Source organism: Electrophorus electricus, chromosome 6 (assembly GCF_013358815.1).
Source record: "Electrophorus electricus isolate fEleEle1 chromosome 6, fEleEle1.pri, whole genome shotgun sequence".
NCBI classification, from domain to species: Eukaryota; Metazoa; Chordata; class Actinopteri; order Gymnotiformes; family Gymnotidae; genus Electrophorus; species Electrophorus electricus.
The window spans coordinates 569540-592500 of NC_049540.1; the positions used below are offsets into that span (position 1 = coordinate 569540).

At 50.6% G+C, this 22961-nt stretch overlaps 1 protein-coding gene across 1 annotated transcript in view; it reads right to left on the reverse strand.

Moving 5' to 3' along the window:
* Positions 1-5034: 5034 nt before the first annotated feature.
* The window catches only part of uprt (uracil phosphoribosyltransferase (FUR1) homolog (S. cerevisiae)), a 21309-nt gene continuing 3382 nt past the window's right edge, over positions 5035-22961 (reverse strand). The window contains 6 exon segments of the mRNA XM_035527705.1: positions 5035-5469; positions 5717-5815; positions 6600-6761; positions 8856-8918; positions 9373-9442; positions 10582-10624. Coding sequence (XP_035383598.1) covers positions 5363-5469; positions 5717-5815; positions 6600-6761; positions 8856-8918; positions 9373-9442; positions 10582-10624 — 544 coding nt within the window. The 3' untranslated portion in view covers positions 5035-5362.

Here is a 22961-nt window from a genome sequence, read left to right on the forward strand (position 1 = left end):
CTCCCACACTACCTACAGTAACTTCTTGACATAACTGTTAGAATACTAAACTGATAACGGTAATGTGTTGCAGTGTAATTATATAATAAGTAAATAACTTGTAACCAGGCCAAAGAATTTAAGGACCCCGAAGTGTGTATGGATGAATGGACGTGTGTGGGGGTTTCTCAGGTATCTGGTTTTGCCATCAATGCCAGCTCATTAAACCAGATCGCTGCTACCACTGCTCTGCCTGCCAAACGTTAGCAACCTGCCCTTCGCGTGTGTGTGGGAGCACGCCTGCCTCTGGTTCTGCGTGTGTGTGTGTGTCTATGCAAGCACCCCTGTGTGTCCATGTGAGTGACCCTTTCGGTCCTCTCAGGGTTCCTGCTTTTAATCAATATCCATACATGTGTGTGTACATGTGTGAGAGGTAAACTCTGTTAATGTTTAATGAGAGAAGAATAGTTTCTCTGACTATAAGGCTGCAGTGATCAAAAGAGTACGGCTGTCTCTACGACACTTTTACTCACAAACACACACACACGCTCCTACTCACACATGCGCACACACTGTACTCCCCACCAAAAACCACACCCACAGTGTACTCCCAACCAGACCCCCCCCCCCACACACACACACCGTGTACTCCCAACCAGAAACCACACACACCCACACGGTGTACTCCCAACCAGGAACCACACACACTGTACTCCCAACCAGAAACCACAAACACACAGTGTACTCTCAACCAGAAACCACACACACACACAGTGTACTCCCAACCAGAAACCACACACACATAGTGTACTCTCAACCAGCAACCACACACACACACACACAGTATAATCCCAACCAGAAACCACACACAGTGTACTCCCAACCAGAAACCACACACACACAGTCTACTACCAACCAGAAACCACACAGTGTACTCCCAACCAGAAACCACACACACACACACAATGTACTCCCAACCAGAAACCACAGTGTACTCTCAACCAGAAACCACACACATACACAGTGTACTCTCAACCAGAAACCACACACACAGTGTACTCTCAACCAGAAACCACACACACAGTGTACTCCCAACCAGAAACCACACACACACACAGTGTACTCTCAACCAGAAACCACACATACACACAGTGTACTCCCAACCAGAAACCACACACAGTGTACTCTCAACCAGAAACCACAGACACACAGTGTACTCTCAACCAGAAACCACAGACACACAGTGTACTCTCAACCAGAAACCACAGACACACAGTGTACTCTCAACCAGAAACCACAGACACACAGTGTACTCTCAACCAGAAACCACAGACACACAGTGTACTCTCAACCAGAAACCACAGACAGTGTACTCTCAACCAGAAACCACACACACACACACACACACACAGTGTACTCCCAACCAGAATCCACACACACACACACACACAGTGTACTCCCAACCAGAAACCACACACACACAGTGTACTCTCAACCAGAAACCACACACACACACAGTGTACTCTCAACCAGAAACCACACACACACACAGTGTACTCTCAACCAGAAACCACACACACAGTGTACTCTCAACCAGAAACCACACACAGTGTACTCTCAACCAGAAACCACACACACAGTGTACTCTCAACCAGAAACCACAGACACAGTGTACTCTCAACCAGAAACCACAGACACACAGTGTACTCTCAACCAGAAACCAGACACACAGTGTACTCTCAACCAGAAACCACAGACACACAGTGTACTCTCAACCAGAAACCACACACACACAGTGTACTCTCAACCAGAAACCACACACACACACAGTGTACTCTCAACCAGAAACCACACACACACAGTGTACTCTCAACCAGAAACCACACACACACACAGACACACACACTACTCCCAACCAGAAAACACACACACACACACAGTGTACTCTCAAACAGAAACCACACAGTGTACTCTCAACCAGAATCCACACACACACACAGTGTACTCCCAACCAGAAACCACACACACACACAGTGTACTCTCAACCAGAAACCACAGACACAGTGTACTCTCAACCAGAAACCACAGACACACAGTGTACTCTCAACCAGAAACCACAGACACACAGTGTACTCTCAACCAGAAACCACAGACACACAGTGTACTCTCAACCAGAAACCACAGACACACAGTGTACTCTCAACCAGAAACCACACACACACACACACACACACACACACACAGTACTCCCAACCAGAAACCACACACAGTGTACTCCCAACCAGAAACCACACCGTGTACTCCCAACCAGAAACCAGACACACAGTGTACTCTCAACCAGAAACCACAGACACACAGTGTACTCTCAACCAGAAACCACAGACACACAGTGTACTCTCAACCAGAAACCACAGACACACAGTGTACTCTCAACCAGAAACCACACACACACAGTGTACTCTCGACCAGAAACCACACACACACACAGTGTACTCTCAACCAGAAACCACACACACACAGTGTACTCTCAACCAGAAACCACACACACAGTGTACTCTCAACCAGAAACCACACACAGTACTCCCAACCAGAAACCACACACACAGTGTACTCTCAACCAGAAACCACACACACACAGTGTACTCAACCAGAAACCACACACACACAGTGTACTCAACCAGAAACCACACACACACACAGTGTACTCTCAACCAGAAACCACACACACACACAGTGTACTCTCAACCAGAAACCACACACACACACAGTGTACTCTCAACCAGAAACCACAGACACAGTGTACTCTCAACCAGAAACCACACAGTGTACTCTCAACCAGAAACCACACACACACACACACACAGTACTCTCAACCAGAAACCACACACACACACACACACACAGTACTCCCAACCAGAAACCACACACACAGTGTACTCTCAACCAGAAACCACACACACACAGTGTACTCTCAACCAGAAACCACACACACAGTGTACTCTCAACCAGAAACCACACACACAGTGTACTCTCAACCAGAAACCACACACACAGTGTACTCTCAACCAGAAACCACACACACAGTGTACTCTCAACCAGAAACCACACACACAGTGTACTCTCAACCAGAAACCACACACACACAGTGTACTCTCAACCAGAAACCACACACACACACAGTGTACTCTCAACCAGAAACCAGTGTACTCTCAACCAGAAACCACAGACAGTGTACTCTCAACCAGAAACCACACACACACACACACACACAGTACTCCCAACCAGAAACCACACACACACAGTGTACTCTCAACCAGAAACCACACAGTACTCCCAACCAGAAACCACACACAGTGTACGCCCAAGCAGAAACCAGTCTATGCCAAACCAGAAACCACACACAGTGTATGCCCAACTAGAAACCACACCCACACACAGTGTACTCCCAACCAGAAACCACACACCCCATGTCACTAACTTAGAAATTAAACTAGTTTAGAATGCCTTGGAGACTATAAAAACATTTCCAGTTGTCCAAACCTTTTGCTGGTACTTTAACTACATACTTAACCTTTACAATCATCTCACAACCACAATCTACCATAACTGGCCCCAACCATGTGCCAACTGTCACTCAACCCCAACCCCCTGTAATATTCACCTTTACTTGATGTTTTTATTCAAAGCCACTTATAATTATGAGGGTTAATGGTTTTGCTCAGGGGCCCAACAGTGACAATTTGACATGATCCAACTAACTCACACCTAACCCTACCTCTTATCCAGCAGCACACACCTCACCTCACCTCACCTTGAGCTTACCTCACCTTCACCCAAAGCCTGAGCAAGTTCATCTTCTGTAGTCCTCATGGCCTCCAGTAATTTTTGAACAGGTAGGAGTTACGTGGGCAGTGTTCTGTCATACATGACATACACACCTGTCACGTTTAAGAATACCTCTTTTCCTCACTAAATGAAAACTCTTGCAGTAATGTTTAAAACTTTAACTAGAGGTGAATATTTCTAATGGCCACATTGGTTTCTATGCAGTGGCTTTTTTAAGCAGTTGATTGGTATTCCATTTGTTTATTTACATTTTGTTCAGGTCTGTGCATTAGTAATTAGTGGGGTTATATTATAATGTCCCGTTGGCAACTGTTTCCAGCTCACTGTGCTGATTGGATGTTTAATTTAAACTGAGGCTGAATTCACCTCTCACCTCTGACCTAACGTGATCACACTTGTCCCGATGTCATTAACTTAATTGTATTTCCTTAAAGAGTAGAATTAGTCACACACGTCCTGTTATTGGTAAAACACATGCACACTCAGTCATGACAAAGCAAACTCCCTCATTTACAAACAATTGTCATTTCAAACATGAATACACAAATCAAGTAAAACCCACATGAAAATAAAGATGATTTGTGTAACAAACATCGTGTCAAGAATGAAAGCTGCACCCGAGACCCATGCTATTATAATAATAGTTTACTATTACTATTAAACACTGCCCCCTGTGGCTTTGGAAGGGAACTGCTGGCCTCGGATCAGCCTTTTATGTGGAAAATAACCAAGTGAATCTGAGACATAGCAGGTGAACGCGTCTGGAGTGTTGGTGCTTGCTGCCCTCTACTGGCTCCAGTGGTATATTGCATATAATTAAAATGCATTTAAATAAAAGGCAGCTGGTGACTACCAGACATAATAAGGTAAGACAGATGTGGACTACCAGCTGTAATAACTCCACTCTCTCCCCAAAGGGGTGGGGAACTTCATCTGCATACGGTTGATCAGTGCTGCTCCTGATTGGTTGGTAGTCCTCTGCAGATAGACTTCTAAGTCACTGTGTTTACAGTGAGAGAAAGTTTCTTTATGGGAAAAAGGTCTTTTACACACAGATGAAATGAAGGTGGCTTTCTCTGTGTATGTGTGTGTCTACTTGGCTGTGATTCCTAACATATTAACTAGTACTGCTATCTTTTAAAAATGGTATTAGCTACATGTTCTGAGAAATGGAACAATCCACAAAGAAGTTGACAGAAATATACACCCTGTGTAATCAAAATATTTTGATTTAATGTTTTCTTTTCTTTTGACCTTTAGAAACATCCAGTGGGACAGAGCATGTATGACAGCTGGAATGTGTGGCTTCTGAGCTCTAGAACATTCAAGAACATTCTAGAACACCACACACTTCTGGGAATCAAAGGCCAAACCTCAGCAAATATTTACCAGAGTTTCACATACATTTAAGATGGCCCAATCAGACAAGTGAGGGGTTATGTGGCGCGTGAATAAGAAGCTCCATCAGACGGAGAACGCGGTTCCTGATTGACTGAGTGGCAGAAGAGACTCGAACCAGATTAGCTGCCTCTGCCAGTCAGTCTGTGCCAAAGTATCTCTGGCCAAAGTGTGTTGGTGCCACTGAGTGAACTTCAGTCGTTAGTATGGTGATGTCAGGAAACTCCTCAACTATAGACCTCGCACCTACACACACACAGAAAGAAATACACTCCATCAAGGACAAAAAAAACCCTGACACTACGAGCACACATTACTGGGAAGGTGTGTGAGACATCTTAGGTGAACTGGGTAAGCAGAGAGAGCGAGAGCACACAAGTGGTTGGTCATAGCTATGAGATGAAACATTTGTATGAAGAGTGTGTGCATGTGTTTCTGTATCACAGAGTGTATAAGCGACTGTAGAAAGTTAACGGGTGTGTGTGTGTCTTACCATGTGGAGTAGAGAACAGGCTAAGCAGAATGATGTGTTTGGCTTGCAAACCATGTTCTCTTAGCACCCTCACTGCCTCAATCACTGTGTTACCTGTACCTAACACACACAAACACACACAAGCACTGATGGACAGCTTATTATTTTACAGAATGAGCTAGTCGATCTGTTTTTTGCCGTCATTTAAAACAGATCACACAAGTAAACCATTTAACTTGCCAGGTTCATGTTTATCTTAATAATAATAATTCTACCTCACTTGGGATTGTAGGTGATTGAAAAATCCATACCAACACATTACCTGTTATTCCATCAAAAAAAGAAATCCAACAATTCAAGTACTGTGACCATAAATTCAATATTAAATCCATAAACATGCTGTTGTAAGTTTTAAGCTATTTATGTAATTGTACATTATTTGAGAATTATTATTTACAACTGAATTGTAATTTAATGTCTTACATGTTCATATAAAATCACACTCTGTGAATCTGTCTGGGATGCTCTCACACGATAGCAAGTAGCAGTTTTACAAAATAATTTACTAACAGGTTTGACGAATTCTGTGGCATTTCTGCTTGACTGAATCATGGAACATTTGGTGTTTAACACCTACTGAAGTGTTTTAATACCTACTCAGGTGCTCATCATCTACTGAGGTGTTCTCTAAGCTCCTGGTCACAGCAGCCGTTCTAAAATCCTCGAACGGATGTTGTTTAATGATGCAGATTTTAATAATTTCTCCAAAATCTTCCAAAAGTTTCAAGCAATGCTCAAGTCTAAACTCTTCAACTCCTGAACCTCAAAGTTCAGCCTCCTCTTGGGCACATTATTATAGGTTATTATTAATGAGATGTTATATATGGCTGGGTTAAACACTCACTGAGTATAGGATACATGAGCAGCACCTTCCTGCGGCTGATGTCAGGGGGGAACTTGGCGTAGTAAACTTTGGCTTTCTGAGTCTCCTCGTCACTCTGGATCAAAATCTTACCAATGCGGATCGACCTACAGCAATCCCTCAGACCCTGCTCCATTGCCTCGCCTACACACACACACACACACACACACACACACACACACACACACACCAGGTCCAAGATCAGTACAGCTGTACAGCATCGGGGGCGTGGCTATACACCTGGTGTAGAGCCCATTCTGTCCATCATACATGTAATGTTAAGCCTCCTGTGGGTTTTATGACAGACAGATCATCTGCAAAACTTTATTGCAGGACAAACGTGGGAACAAGATACTGCGCTAAGCCTGTAAAACACAAAGTGTGAGAAGGGAGGTTGGATAATTGGTGGAGCACGATCTTGCTCTGTGTGTTAGTAAACGCTGTAACCAAGTGTGATTCACTTCCTTGTCCAACAGGGGGTGTGTAGACAGGACTGGAAACGTCAGGCCTGTCACGAAGGCATCTCTGCTCATGCCTCGGCCAATGGCTGTTTGTTGTGTTTGCTGTGTTTTGGGCTTGTCGTTTTTACCCAGGGTTAGGTAGACCAAGACCTCCAGGAGAAAGGGTTAGTTTATGTTGGCTGGGGTCAGACCTGAAGTCCCATGTCAAACATGTGAATTGTGACTAAATTATTACTGTGTCAGTTCCTTTATTTGAAAATATACTTGTTACTCCACTAGCGCCTAGCTCCTCCTACACAGGCTGGGTCATAACACACAGGTCTGCCATAACATTAAAACCACCTGACTAATATTGTGTAGGACAGACCCCCTGGTGCAACCTAAACAGCTCTAACCCATCGAAGCCTGGACTCAAGACTTCTGAAGGTGTCCTGTCTCTGGAACCTTTAGCACAGATCCTTTAAGTCCTGTTAGCTGAGAGGTGGAGTCTTCATGGATCAGACTTGTTTTTCCAGCACATCCCACAAATTGAATTGGATTGAGATCTGGGGAATCTGGAGGCCACGTCAGCTGGGACATGTGAGATGTTGATAGTATACAGTAGGAATCATTATCTTTGCTCTATTAAAGTGACCCAAAAGACTTTAATTTGGGGCGGCGGGGGGGGGGGGGGTCCTATTGCAGTATTGGATCAGGTTGTGGTGTTGACAAGGCAGATGTTCTGTGAGTAAGAACTATTCTGTGGACTCCTTCTGTCTCCTGACGTAGACGTCCTGTGGGTTTACGATACAGGTGTTTGTGATGTGCTGGGCAGTTTTCACCACACAGCACACTCAACAATAAAGTAACCGTGGTGTTTGGCTGTGAGCGAACAGTGTTTAGGGTAGCGGGCTTGGTCGTAATGATGCGGGTCTGTGTGTGTAGACGGGGTTCGGTGTGATCCCTCCTCTCGTGGAGCAGAGACACAGTGATCAGACCTTCAGCAGAGTACGGTGTGGTTTGGTATGACTGAGATCTCCTGTGATTATGTAAAGAGTGTCCGGGTGTTTGGTTTGCTAACTGAAGCTCACCAAGTGCTGTTTGCCGTCCAGCCCGGAGGAATAGACAGACAAACAACTCAGGGAATTCTCAGAGCAGACAGTGGGGCTTGTGTTTTACTGCCCCATTACAGAAGAACAGTGAGTGTTCACCAGCACACCAGAGAAGAATTTGCAAACCATTAGTGCACCCAACAGAGAGTCTGTCTGCATGAGAAAGTCATGCCATGGAGCTGAAACGTGGAGTCAGACGTTATCCTGCCACATCTCTCTGAAGGTTAAAATGTACTTTAACCCCAGGGTCAGCAAGAAGCCCCACTCTGAGCGGGTCCACTGTGCTATCCAGTGAGCACATGCGAGAAACCGTGTGGGTGCGGCCAGTCAGGCACGATTTCCTTCAACAAAATGAACCACGTCAAACTACTGCTCGGTCATCTCATCCCATCTAGTCCAGCGTAGCTGTGCTACATAAACACCAGCTGACAGGCTGGATATCACTTGTCCAATAATTGGCGTGACCTGTAGCTCATCTGGTAGAGCAGGTGGAGAAAGGTTGTGAAAGGTCACAGCTTAGATTCCGACGGAAGCACACGTAGCGTCATGCGGATAAATGTGTAAGATGCTGTAGAGGTAAATAATGGGTTTGGTGTGGAGTGCTCCTTGACAGTATTGCTAGCACCACCTGCTGGAGAGAGCAGAGCAGCTTTACTGCGTGGCCGTGACGGGCAGCAGACACTCACCACTACGCATGATGCTCACACCACAGTTGCCCTTCTCGAACTTCACGCCATCATACTTGTGCCCTGAGTGGAGAACAGGCCATACCCAGACACACGGTTGTGAAATGCGTAAATAATAGTAAATGATACAATAAAAAAAAGACAAATTCATTAATACATATTAGTATCCTAGACCTGAAATGACCAATCTAGCCCTTAGCAAATGTTAAATGAAAGAGCTACACAGAGCTCATATCAGTCATAACGTTAATCTGCTAGACTACACAGACACTTTTACACAAACATTAACATTACATCATACATCATTATTCTAAGATTAGCCATGACAGTCACGTGTGAGTCATGTAGGATGATGTGTCCTTGGTTACTGGACATCCACCAAACGCTTCAATTATTTGTATGTTAAACAAGGTATGAAAAGTGCGACATTAAATAAACCGGTTAAATTACAAGCCACTTCAAAGAAGAGTGTGAATCTGAACAGTCGTGGAATTAGTAACCATGGTGATGTGCTTACCTGTTGGCGTGGTTACAGTGCACTCGCTGTACGGGAGCTGATTGAGTCCCTCTTCAACCACCAGCCTTATCTGATATGGGACACAGACAGCCAATCACAGTAACAGAACTGGCCCGGGCAGGCACCATGCAGGAGCCAATCATGAGTTTGGGACGAAGCAGGGAGGAGCAAATAAAACGAAAACCCCACCCCCTTTACAACATCCGCTCAGGGGGACACAGAGGGGACAAATCCTCCCGGGGGGGGGGGGGACACAGAGGGGACAAATCCTCCGGGGGGGGGGGTGGACACACAGAGGGGACAAATCCGCCCGGGGAGGACACAGAGGGGACAAATCCTCCGGGGGGGGGGGGGGGGGGGGGGGGGGGGGGGGGGGGGGGGACGACACACACAGAGGGGACAAATCCGCCCGGGGAGGACACAGAGGGGACAAATCCTCCCGGGGGGGGGGGGGACGACACACAGAGGGGACAAATCCGCCCGGGGAGGACACAGAGGGGACAAATCCTCCCGGGGAGGACACAGAGGGGACAAATCCTCCCGGGGGGGGAGGGGGGAGGACAAATCCTCCCGGGGGGGGGGGGGGGGGGGGGGGGGAACGACGACACACACAGAGGGGACAAATCCGCCCGGGGAGGACACAGAGGGGACAAATCCTCCCGGGGAGGACACAGAGGGGACAAATCCGCCCGGGGAGGACACAGAGGGGACAAATCCTCCCGGGGGGGGAGGGGGGAGGACAAATCCTCCCGGGGGGGGGGGTAGAAATCCTCCCGGGGGGGGGGGGGGGGGGGGGGAGAGACACAGAGGGGACAAATCCTCCCGGGGAGAACACAGAGGGGACAAATCTGTGTTCTTTGGAACAACCCCTTGTCTTGGGGATGCAAAGCCAAAATAACGTTTAAAGGTTCCTGTAAGCACCTCCAACCCCAAGGATACAAAATTCCTACGTCCACCCGGATTACGGGCCCAATTGTCTACCTCCACCCAGGTTAAGTAATTTCCCACCTGATCCACAGGACGTGAAGCGATGGATGAGGTGTTAGAGCAAGGTGGCTAGACTGTGGTGCACTGTGGTGTTAGTCTGTGGACGTTGTGCACATATGTATCCAACACACGGTTCACTTTAGACAACAGCAGAAAGCTAAAAAGCACTGAACCAGGTCTGACCTCTACTATTAGCTACATTAATATATTATGTTTCCTTACCAGTCTGTCGGCACAAAACACAAAATCGCCCCTACTAGTGGATCTGAGAGAAGTACAGACAGAGACAGCAGAGGAGACAGACACAACCAATATGACATCAGAGAAAGCAGCAGGAGAATGCTCGCGTGCTACACACTGACCATTACCGGACCACTGTGTGTGTGTGTTCACAGAGAGGCTGTGTGTGTGTGTGTTCACAAAGAGGCTGTGTGTGTGCGTGTGTGTGGAGGTTGTGTGTGTGTGTGTGTGTTCACAGAGAGGCTGTGCGTGTGCGTGTGTGTGTTCACAGAGAGGCTGTGTGTGTGCGTGTGTGTGTTCACAGAGAGGCTGTGTGTGTGCGTGTGTGTGTTCACAGAGAGGCTGTGTGTGTGTGTGTGTGTGTGTGTGTGTGTTCACAGAGAGGCTGTGTGTGTGTGTTCACAGAGAGTCTGGGTGTGTGTGTGTGTGTGTTCACAGAGAGGCTGTGTGTGTGTGTGTGTTCACAGAGAGGCTGTGTGTGTGTGTGTGTGTTCACAGAGAGGGTGTGTGTGTGTGTGTGTGTGTGTTCACAGAGAGACTGTGTGTGTGTGTTCACAGAGAGGCTGTGTGTGTGTGTGTGTGTGTTCACAGAGAGGCTGTGTGTGTGTGTTCACAGAGAGGCTGTGTGTGTGTGTTCACAGAGAGGCTGTGTGTGTGTGTGTTCACAGAGAGGCTGTGTCTGTGTGTGTGTGTGTGTGTTCACAGAGAGGCTGTGTGTGTGTGTGTGTGTGTGTTCACAGAGAGGCTGTGTGTGTGTGTGTTCACAGAGAGGTTGTGTGTGTGTGTGTGTGTGTGTGTTCACAGAGAGGTTGTGTGTGTGTGAGTGTGTGTGTTCGCAGAGAGGTTGTGTGTGTGTGTGTGTGTTCAGAGAGGCTGTGTGTGTATGTTCACAGAGAGGCTGTGTGTGTGTGTGTGTGTTCACAGAGAGGCTGTGTGTGTGTGTGTTCACAGAGAGGCTGTGTGTGTGTGTGTGTGTTCACAGAGAGGCTGTGTGTGTGTGTGTTCACAGAAAGGCTGTGTGTGTATGTGTTCACAGAGAGGCTGTGTGTGTATGTGTGTGTGTGTTCACAGAGGCTGTGTATGTGCGCGTGTGTGTGTTCACAAAGAGGCTGTGTGTGTGCGCGTGTGTGTGTTCACAGAGAGGCTGTGTGTGTGCGCGTGTGTGTGTTCACAGAGAGGCTGTGTGTGTGCGTGTGTGTGTGTTCACAGAGAGTGTCTGTGTGTGTGTGTGTATGTTCGCAGAGGTCGTGTGTGTGTGTGTGTTCGCAGAGAGGCTGCGTGTGTGTGTGTATTCGCAGAGAGGCTGCGTGTGTGTGTGTATTCGCAGAGAGGCTGCGTGTGTGTGTGTATTCGCAGAGAGGCTGCGTGTGTGTGTGTGTTCGCAGAGAGGCTGTGTGTGTGCGCGTGTTCGCAGAGAGGCTGTGTGTGTGCGCATGTGTGTGTTCACAGAGAGGCTGTGTGTGTGCGCGCGTGTGTGTGTTCACAGAGAGGCTGTGTGTGTGCGCGCCTGTGTGTTCACAGAGAGGCTGTGTGTGTGCGCGTGTGTGTGTTCACAGAGGCTGTGTGTGTGCGCGCGTGTGTGTGTTCACAGAGAGGCTGTGTGTGCGCGCGCGTGTGTGTGTTCACAGAGAGGCTGTGTGTGCGCGCGTGTGTGTGTTCACAGAGAGGCTGTGTGTGTGCGCGTGTGTGTGTTCACAGAGAGGCTGTGTGTGTGCACGTGTGCGTGTTCACAGAGAGGCTGTGTGTGTGTTCACAGATAGGCTGTGTGTGTGTGTGTGTGCGTGTGTGTGCGTGTGTTCGCAGAGAGGCTGTGTGTGTGCGTGTGTGCTCACAGAGAGGCTGTGTGTGTGTGTGTGTGTGTGTGTGTGTTCGCAGAGAGGTTGTGTGTGTGTGTTCGCAGAGAGAGTGTGTGTGTGTGTGTGTGTTCGCAGAGAGGTTGTGTGTGTGTGTGTGTGTTCGCAGAGAGGTTGTGTGTGTGTGTTCGCAGAAAGGTTGTGTGTGTGTGTGTGTGTGTTCGCTGAGAGGCTGTGTGTGTGCGCGTGTGTGTTCACAGAGAGGCTGTGTGTGTGTGTGTGTGTGTGTGTGTTCGCAGAGAGGTTGTGTGTGTGTGTTCGCAGAGAGATTGTGTGTGTGTGTGTGTTCGCAGAGAGGTTGTGTGTGTGTGTGTGTGTGTGTGTTCGCGCAGAGAGGTTGTGTGTGTGTGTTCGCAGAAAGGTTGTGTGTGTGTGTGTTCGCAGAGAGGTTGTGTGTGTGTGTGTTCGCAGAGAGGTTGTGTGTGTGTGTGTTCGCAGAGAGGTTGTGTGTGTGTGTGTGTTCGCAGAGAGGTTGTGTGTGTGTGTGTGTGTTCGCAGAGAGATTGTGTGTGTGTGTGTTCGCAGAGAGGTTGTGTGTGTGTGTGTGTGTTCACAGAGAGGCTGTGTGTGTGCGTGTGTGTGTTCACAGAGAGGCTGTGTGCGTGTGTGTTCACAGAGAGGCTGTGTGTGTGTGTGTGTTCACAGAGAGGCTATGTGTGTGTGTGTGTGTGTTCACAGAGAGGCTGTGTGTGTGTGTGTTCACAGAGAGGCTGTGTGTGTGTGTGTGTGTGTGTGTTCACAGAGAGGCTGTGTGTGTGTGTGTGTGTGTGTGTGTGTGTTCACAGAGAGGCTGTGTGTATGTGTGTTCACAGAGAGGCTGTGTGTGTGTGTGTGTGTGTTCACAGAGAGGCTGTGTGTGTGTGTGTTCACAGAGAGGCTGTGTGTGTGTGTGTTCACAGAGAGGCTGTGTGTGTGTGTGTTCACAGAGAGGCTGTGTGTGTATGTGTTCACAGAGAGGCTGTGTGTGTATGTGTGTGTGTTCACAGAGGCTGTGTGTGTACGCGTGTGTGTGTTCACAAAGAGGCTGTGTGTGCGCGCGTGTGTGTGTTCACAGAGAGGCTGTGTGTGTGCGTGTGTGTGCACAGAGAGGCTGTGTGTGTGTTCACAGAGAGTGTCTGTGTGTGTGTGTGTATGTTCGCAGAGGTCGTGTGTGTGTGTGTGTTCGCAGAGAGGCTGCGTGTGTGTGTGTATTCGCAGAGAGGCTGCGTGTGTGTGTGTATTCGCAGAGAGGCTGCGTGTGTGTGTGTGTGTGTGTGTGTGTGTGTGTTCGCAGAGAGGCTGCGTGTGTGTGTGTGTTCGCAGAGAGGCTGTGTGTGTGTGTGTGTTCGCAGAGAGGCTGCGTGTGTGTGTGTGTGTGTGTGTGTTCGCAGAGAGGCTGTGTGTGTGCGCGTGTTCGCAGAGAGGCTGTGTGTGTGCGCATGTGTGTGTTCACAGAGAGGCTGTGTGTGTGCGCGCGTGTGTGTGTTCACAGAGAGGCTGTGTGTGTGCGCGTGTGTGTGTTCACAGAGGCTGTGTGTGCACGCGCGTGTGTGTGTTCACAGAGAGGCTGTGTGTGCGCGCGTGTGTGTGTTCACAGAGAGGCTGTGTGTGCGCGCGTGTGTGTGTTCACAGAGAGGCTGTGTGTGTGCGCGTGTGTGTGTTCACAGAGAGGCTGTGTGTGTGCGCGTGTGTGTGTTCACAGAGAGGCTGTTTGCACGTGTGTGTGTTCACAGAGAGGCTGTGTGTGTGCGCATGTGTGTGTTCACAGAGAGGCTGTGTGTGTGCACGTGTGTGTTCACAGAGAGGCTGTGTGTGTGTTCACAGATAGGCTGTGTGTGTGTGTGTGCGTGTGTTCGCAGAGAGGCTGTGTGTGTGCGTGTGTGTTCACAGAGAGGCTGTGTGTGTGTGTGTGTGTGTGTGTGTGTGTGTTCGCAGAGAGGTTGTGTGTGTGTTCGCAGAGAGATTGTGTGTGTGTGTGTGTTCGCAGAGAGGTTGTGTGTGTGTGTTCGCAGAGAGGTTGTGTGTGTGTGTTCGCAGAAAGGTTGTGTGTGTGTGTGTGTGTGTGTGTGTGTGTGTGTGTGTGTGTTCGCAGAGAGGCTGTGTGTGTGCGTGTGTGTTCACAGAGAGGCTGTGTGTGTGTGTGTGTGTGTGTGTGTGTGTGTTCGCAGAGAGGTTGTGTGTGTGTGTTCGCAGAGAGATTGTGTGTGTGTGTGTGTTCGCAGAGAGGTTGTGTGTGTGTGTGTGTGTGTTCGCAGAGAGGTTGTGTGTGTGTGTGTTCGCAGAAAGGTTGTGTGTGTGTGTGTGTTCACAGAGAGGCTGTGTGTGTGTGTGTTCACAGAGAGGCTGTGTGTGTGTGTGTGTTCACAGAGAGGCTGTGTGTGTGTGTGTTCACAGAGAGGCTGTGTGTGTGCGCGCGTGTGTGTGTTCACAGAGAGGCTGTGTGTGTGCGCGCGTGTGTGTGTTCACAGAGAGGCTGTGTGTGTGCGCGTGTGTGTGTTCACAGAGAGGCTGTGTGTGTGCGCGTGTGTGTGTTCACAGAGAGGCTGTGTGTGTGCACGTGTGAGTGTTCACAGAGAGGCTGTGTGTGTGCGTGTGTGTTCACAGATAGGCTGTGTGTGTGTGTGTGTGTGCGTGTGTGTTCGCAGAGAGGCTGTGTGTGTGCGTGTGTGTTCACAGAGAGGCTGTGTGTGTGTGTGTGTGCGTGTGTGTGTGTGTGTGTGTGTTCGCAGAGAGGTTGTGTGTGTGTTCGCAGAGAGATTGTGTGTGTGTGTGTGTTCGCAGAGAGGTTGTGTGTGTGTGTGTTCGCAGAGAGGTTGTGTGTGTGTGTTCGCAGAAAGGTTGTGTGTGTGTGTTCGCAGAGAGGTTGTGTGTGTGTGTGTGTTCGCAGAGAGGTTGTGTGTGTGTGTGTTCGCAGAGAGGTTGTGTGTGTGTGTGTGTGTGTGTTCGCAGAGAGGTTGTGTGTGTGTGTTTGCAGAAAGGTTGTGTGTGTGTTTGCAGAGAGGTTGTGTGTGTGTGTGTGTTCACAGAGAGGCTGTGTGTGTGTGTTCACAGAGAGGCTGTGTGTGTATGTGTTCACAGAGAGGTGTGTGTTCACAGAGAGGTTGTGTGTGTGTGTGTGTGTGTTCACAGAGAGGCTGTGTGTGTGTGTGTGTGTGTGTGTTCACAGAAAGGCTGTGTGTGTGTGTGTTCACAGAGAGGTTGTGTGTGTGTGTTCACAGAGAGGTTGTGTGTGTGTGTGTGTTCACAGAGAGGTTGTGTGTGTGTGTGTGTTCACAGAGAGGCTGTGTGTGTGTGTGTTCACAGAGAGGTGTGTGTTCACAGAGAGGTTGTATGTGTGTGTGTTCACAGAGGTTGTGTGTGTGTGTGTGTGTGTGTCTGTGTGTGTGTGTGTGTGTGTTCACAGAGAGGCTGTGTGTGTGTGTGTGTGTGTGTGTGTGTGTGTGTGTTCACAGAGAGGTTGTGTGTGTGTGTGTTCACAGAGAGGTGTGTGTTCACAGAGAGGTTGTATGTGTGTGTGTTCACAGAGAGGTTGTGTGTGTGTGTGTGTGTGTTCACAGAGAGGTTGTGTGTGTGTGAGTGTGTGTGTTCGCAGAGAGGTTGTGTGTGTGTGTGTGTGTGTTCAGAGAGGCTGTGTGTGTGTATGTTCACAGAGAGTCTGTGTGTGTGTGTGTGTTCACAGAGAGGCTGCGTGTGTGTGTGTATTCGCAGAGAGGCTGCGTGTGTGTGTGTATTCGCAGAGAGGCTGCGTGTGTGTGTGTATTCGCAGAGAGGCTGCGTGTGTGTGTGTGTGTGTGTGTGTGTGTATGTGTGTGTTCGCAGAGAGGCTGCGTGTGTGTGTGTGTTCGCAGAGAGGCTGTGTGTGTGTGTGTGTTCACAGAGAGGCTGTGTGTGTGTGTGTGTTCACAGAGAGGCTGTGTGTGTGTGTGTGTGTTCACAGAGAGGCTGTGTGTGTGTGTGTTCACAGAGAGGCTGTGTGTGTGTGTGTTCACAGAGAGGCTGTGTGTGTGTGTGTTCACAGAGAGGCTGTGTGTGTATGTGTTCACAGAGAGGCTGTGTGTGTATGTGTGTGTGTTCACAGAGGCTGTGTGTGTGCGCGTGTGTGTGTTCACAAAGAGGCTGTGTGTGTGCACGTGTGTGTGTTCACAGAGAGGCTGTGTGTGTGCGCATGTGTGTGTTCACAGAGAGGCTGTGTGTGTGCGTGTGTGTGCACAGAGAGGCTGTGTGTGTGTTCACAGAGAGTGTCTGTGTGTGTGTGTGTATGTTCGCAGAGGTCGTGTGTGTGTGTGTGTTCGCAGAGAGGCTGCGTGTGTGTGTGTATTCGCAGAGAGGCTGCGTGTGTGTGTATTCGCAGAGAGGCTGCGTGTGTGTGTGTGTGTGTGTGTGTGTTCGCAGAGAGGCTGCGTGTGTGTGTGTGTGCGCAGAGAGGCTGTGTGTGTGTGTGTGTTCGCAGAGAGGCTGCGTGTGTGTGTGTTCGCAGAGAGGCTGTGTGTGTGCGCGTGTTCGCAGAGAGGCTGTGTGTGTGTGCGCGCATGTGTGTGTTCACAGAGAGGCTGTGTGTGTGCGCGCGTGTGTGTGTGTTCACAGAGAGGCTGTGTGTGTGCGCGCCTGTGTGTTCACAGAGAGGCTGTGTGTGTGCGCGTGTGTGTGTTCACAGAGGCTGTGTGTGTGCTGCGGCTTGGTGTGTTCACAGAGAGGCTGTGTGTGCGCGCAGTGTGTGTTCACAGAGAGGCTGTGTGTGCGCGCGTGTGTGTGTTCACAGAGAGGCTGTGTGTGTGCGCGTGTGTGTGTTCACAGAGAGGCTGTGTGTGTGGGGGTGTGTGTGTTCACAGAGAGGCTGTTTGCACGTGTGTGTGTTCACAGAGAGGCTGTGTGTGTGCGCATGTGTGTGTTCACAGAGAGGCTGTGTGTGTGCACGTGTGTGTTCACAGAGAGGCTGTGTGTGTGTTCACAGATAGGCTGTGTGTGTGTGTGTGCGTGTGTGTGCGTGTGTTCGCAGAGAGGCTGTGTGTGCGTGTGTGTTCACAGAGAGGCTGTGTGTGTGCGTGTGTGTGTGTGTTCGCAGAGAGGTTGTGTGTGTGTGTTCGCAGAGAGATTGTGTGTGTGTGTGTGTTCGCAGAGAGGTTGTGTGTGTGTGTGTGTGTGTTCGCAGAGAGGTTGTGTGTGTGTGTTCGCAGAAAGGTTGTGTGTGTGTGTGTGTGTGTGTGCGTGTGCGTGTGTTCGCAGAGAGGCTGTGTGTGTGCGTGTGTGTGTTCACAGAGAGGCTGTGTGTGTGCGCGTGTGTGTGTTCACAGAGAGGCTGTGTGTGTGTGTGTTCACAGAGAGACTGTGTGCGTGTGTGTGTGTGTTCACAGAGAGGCTGTGTGCGTGTGTGTTCACAGAGAGGCTGTGTGCGTGTGTGTGTGGTTCACAGAGAGGCTGGTGGCGTGTGTGTGTGTGTTCACGAGAGAGGCGTGTTCGGTGTGTGTGTTCACAGACAGGCTGTGTGCGTGTGTGTGTGTTCTTACAGAGAGACTGTGTGCGTGTGTGTGTGTGGTGTGTGTCACCAACGAGGCCTGTGTGGCTGTGTGTAGTGTGTTGTGTGTGTTCACAGAGAGGCTGTGTGTGTGCGTGTGTGTGTTCGCAGAGAGGCTGTGTGTGTGCGCGTATGTGTTCGCAGAGAGGCTTTGTGTGCGCGTGTGTGTTCGCAGAGAGGCTGTGTGTGTGCGCGTGTGTGTTCGCAGAGAGGCTGCGCGTGTGTGTGTTCGCAGAGTGGAGGGCTGCGGTGTGTGTGTTCGCAGAGAGGCTGCGCGTGTGTGTGTTTCGCAGAGAGGCCTGCGTGTGTGTGTGTGTGCGTGTTCACAGAGAGTGCTGTGTGTGCGCGTGTTTAACAGAGAGGCTGTGTGTGCGCGTGTTTACAGAGAGGCTGTGTGTGCGTGTGTTTACAGAGAGGCTGTGTGTGCGTGTTCACAGAGAGGCTGTGTGTGTGTGTGTTCACAGAGAGGCTGTGTGTGCGTGTGTGTGTTCACAGAGAGGCTGTGTGTGTGTGTGTTCACAGAGAGGCTGTGTGTGCGTGTGTGTGTTCACAGAGAGGCTGTGTGCGTGTGTGTGTGTTCACAGAGAGGCTGTGTGCGTGTGTGTGTGTGTTCACAGAGAGGCTGTGTGTGTGTGTGTGTGTTCACAGAGGCTGTGTGCGTGTGTGTGTGTGTTCACAGAGAGACTGTGTGCGTGTGTGTGTGTGTTCACAGAGAGGCTGTGTGCGCGTGTGTGTGTTCACAGAGAGGCTGTGTGTGTGCGCGTGTGTGTGTTCACAGAGAGGCTGTGTGTGTGCGCGTGTGTGTTCGCAGAGAGGCTGCGCCTGTGTGTGTTCGCAGAGAGGCTGCGCGTGTGTGTTCGCAGAGAGGCTGCGCCTGTGTGTGTTCGCAGAGAGGCTGCGCCTGTGTGTGTTCGCAGAGAGGCTGCGCGTGTGTGTGTTCGCAGAGAGGCTGTGTGTGTGTGTGTGTGTGTGTGTTCGTGTGTTCACAGAGAGGCTTTGCGTGTGCGCGTGTGTGTGTTCACAGAGAGGCTTTGCGTGTGTGTGTTCACAGAGAGGCTTTGCGTGTGTGTTCACAGAGAGGCTTTGCGTGTGTGTGTTCACAGAGAGGCTTTGCGTGTGTGTGTTCACAGAGAGGCTTTGCGTGTGTGTGTTCACAGAGAGGCTTTGCGTGTGTGTGTTCACAGAGAGGCTTTGCGTGTGTGTGTTCACAGAGAGGCTTTGCGTGTGTGTGTTCACAGAGAGGCTGTGTGTGTGTGTGTTCACAGAGAGGCTTTGCGTGTGTGTGTTCACAGAGAGGCTTTGCGTGTGTGTGTTCACAGAGAGGCTTTGCGTGTGTGTGTTCACAGAGAGGCTGTGCGTGCGTGTTCACAGAGAGGCTGTGCGTGCGTGTTCACAGAGAGGCTGTGTGTGTGCGCGTCTGCGTGTTCACAGAGAGGCTGTGTGTGCGCGTGTGTGTGTGTTCACAGAGAGGCTGTGTGTGTGCGCGTGTGTGTGTGTGTTCACAGAGAGGCTGTGTGTGTGCGCGTGTGTGTGTGTTCACAGAGAGGCTGTGTGTGTGTGCGTGCGTGTTCACAGAGAGGCTGTGTGTGTGTGTTCACAGAGAGGCTGTGTGTGTGTGTTCACAGAGAGGCTGTGTGTGTGCGCGTGTGTGTGTTCACAGAGAGGCTGTGTGTGTGCGCGTGTGTGTGTGTTCACAGAGAGGCTGTGTGTGTGCGCGTGTGTGTGTTCACAGAGAGGCTGTGTGTGTGCGCGTGTGTGTGTGTTCACAGAGAGGCTGTGTGTGTGCGCGTGTGTGTGTTCACAGAGTGGCTGTGTGTGTGTGTGCACAGAGAGGCTGTGTGTGTGTGTGCACAGAGAGGCTGTGTGTGTGTGTTCACAGAGAGGCTTTGCGTGTGTGTGTTCACAGAGAGGCTTTGCGTGTGTGTGTTCACAGAGAGGCTTTGCGTGTGTGTGTTCACAGAGAGGCTTTGCGTGTGTGTGTTCACAGAGAGGCTTTGCGTGTGTGTGTTCACAGAGAGGCTGTGCGTGTGTGTGTTCACAGAGAGGCTGTGCGTGCGTGTTCACAGAGAGGCTGTGCGTGCGTGTTCACAGAGAGGCTGTGTGTGTGCGCGTCTGCGTGTTCACAGAGAGGCTGTGTGTGTGCGCGTGTGTGTGTGTTCACAGAGAGGCTGTGTGTGTGCGCGTGTGTGTGTGTGTTCACAGAGAGGCTGTGTGTGTGCGCGTGTGTGTGTGTTCACAGAGAGGCTGTGTGTGTGCGCGTGCGTGTTCACAGAGAGGCTGTGTGTGTGTGTTCACAGAGAGGCTGTGTGTGTGCGCGTGTGTGTGTTCACAGAGAGGCTGTGTGTGTGCGCGTGTGTGTGTTCACAGAGAGGCTGTGTGTGTGCGCGTGTGTGTGTGTTCACAGAGAGGCTGTGTGTGTGCGCGTGTGTGTGTGTTCACAGAGAGGCTGTGTGTGTGCGCGTGTGTGTGTGTTCACAGAGAGGCTGTGTGTGTGCGCGTGTGTGTGTGTGCACAGAGTGGCTGTGTGTGTGTGTGCACAGAGAGGCTGTGTGTGTGTGCACAGAGAGGCTGTGTGTGTGTGTGCACAGAGAGGCTGTGTGTGTGTGTGCACAGAGAGGCTGTGTGTGTGTGTGTGCACAGAGAGGCTGTGTGTGTGTGTGTGCACAGAGAGGCTGTGTGTGTGTGTGTGCACAGAGAGGCTGTGTGTGTGTGTGTGCACAGAGAGGCTGTGTGTGTGTGTGTGCACAGAGAGGCTGTGTGTGTGTGTGTGCACAGAGAGGCTGTGTGTGTGTGTGTGCACAGAGAGGCTGTGTGTGTGTGTGTGCACAGAGAGGCTGTGTGTGTGTGTGCACAGAGAGGCTGTGTGTGTGTGTGCACAGAGAGGCTGTGTGTGTGTGCACAGAGAGGCTGTGTGTGTGTGTGTTCACAGAGAGGCTGTGTGTGTGTGTGCACAGAGAGGCTGTGTGTGTGTGTGTGTGCACAGAGAGGCTGTGTGTGTGTGTGTGTGCACAGAGAGGCTGTGTGTGTGTGTGCACAGAGAGGCTGGTGTGTGTGTGCACAGAGAGGCTGTGTGTGTGTGTGCACAGAGAGGCTGTGTGTGTGTGCACAGAGAGGCTGTGTGTGTGCACAGAGAGGCTGTGTGTGTGTGTGTGCACAGAGAGGCTGTGTGTGTGTGTGCACAGAGAGGCTGTGTGTGTGTGTGCACAGAGAGGCTGTGTGTGTGCACAGAGAGGCTGTGTGTGTGTGTGCACAGAGAGGCTGTGTGTGTGTGTGCACAGAGAGGCTGTGTGTGTGTGTGTGCACAGAGAGGCTGTGTGTGTGTGTGCGCACAGAGAGGCTGTGTGTGTGTGTGCGCACAGAGAGGCTGTGTGTGTGTGTGCACAGAGAGGCTGTGTGTGTGTGTGCACAGAGAGGCTGTGTGTGTGTGTTCACAGAGAGGCTGTGTGTGTGTGTGTGTTCACAGAGAGGCTGTGTGTGTGTGTTCACAGAGAGGCTGTGTGTGTGTTCACAGAGAGGCTGTGTGTGTGTGTTCACAGAGAGGCTGTGTGTGTGCGCGTGTGTGTGTGTTCACAGAGAGGCTGGGTGTGTGCGTGTGCGTGTTCACAGAGAGGCTGTGTGTGTGCGTGTGCGTGTTCACAGAGAGGCTGTGTGTGTGTGTTCACAGAGAGGCTGTGTGTGGTTCACAGAGAGGCTGTGTGTGTGCGCGTGTGTGTGTGTTCACAGAGAGGCTGTGTGTGTGCGCGTGTGTGTGTGTGTTCACAGAGAGGCTGTGTGTGTGCGCGTGTGTGTGTGTTCACAGAGAGGCTGTGTGTGTGCGCGTGTGTGTGTTCACAGAGAGGCTGTGTGTGTGCGCGTGTGTGTGTTCACAGAGAGGCTGTGTGTGTGCGCGTGTGTGTGTTCACAGAGAGGCTGTGTGTGTGCGCGTGTGTGTGTTCACATAGAGGCTGTGTGTGTACGCGTGTGTGTGTTCACAGAGAGGCTGTGTGTGTGCGCGTGTGTGTGTGTTCACAGAGAGGCTGTGTGTGTGCGCGTGTGTGTGTGTTCACAGAGAGGCTGTGTGTGTGCGCGTGTGTGTGTGTTCACAGAGAGGCTGTGTGTGTGCGCGTGTGTGTGTTCACAGAGTGGCTGTGTGTGTGCGCGTGTGTGTGTGTTCACAGAGTGGCTGTGTGTGTGCGCGTGTGTGTGTGTGCACAGAGAGGCTGTGTGTGTGTGTGCACAGAGAGGCTGTGTGTGTGTGTGCACAGAGAGGCTGTGTGTGTGTGTGCACAGAGAGGCTGTGTGTGTGTGTGCACAGAGAGGCTGTGTGTGTGCACAGAGAGGCTGTGTGTGTGTGTGCACAGAGAGGCTGTGTGTGTGTGTTCACAGAGAGGCTGTGTGTGTGTGTTCACAGAGAGGCTGTGTGTGTGTGTTCACAGAGAGGCTGTGTGTGTGTTCACAGAGAGGCTGTGTGTGTGTGTTCACAGAGAGGTTGTGTGTGTGTGTGTTCACAGAGAGGCTGTGTGTGTGTGTTCACAGAGAGGCTGTGTGTGTGTGTTCACAGAGAGGCTGTGTGTGTGCGCGTGTGTGTGTGTTCACAGAGAGGCTGTGTGTGCGCGTGTGTGTGTGTTCACAGAGAGGCTGTGTGTGTGCGCGTGTGTGTGTGTTCACAGAGAGGCTGTGTGTGTGCGCGTGTGTGTGTTCACAGAGAGGCTGTGTGTGTGTGTGCACAGAGAGGCTGTGTGTGTGTGTGCACAGAGAGGCTGTGTGTGTGTGTGTGTGTGCACAGAGAGGCTGTGTGTGTGTGTGTGTGTGCACAGAGAGGCTGTGTGTGTGTGTGTGTGCACAGAGAGGCTGTGTGTGTGTGTGTGTGTGCACAGAGAGGCTGTGTGTGTGTGTGCACAGAGAGGCTGTGTGTGTGTGTGTGCACAGAGAGGCTGTGTGTGTGTGTGTGCACAGAGAGGCTGTGTGTGTGTGTGTGTGTGTGCACAGAGAGGCTGTGTGTGTGTGTGTGCACAGAGAGGCTGTGTGTGTGTGTGTGC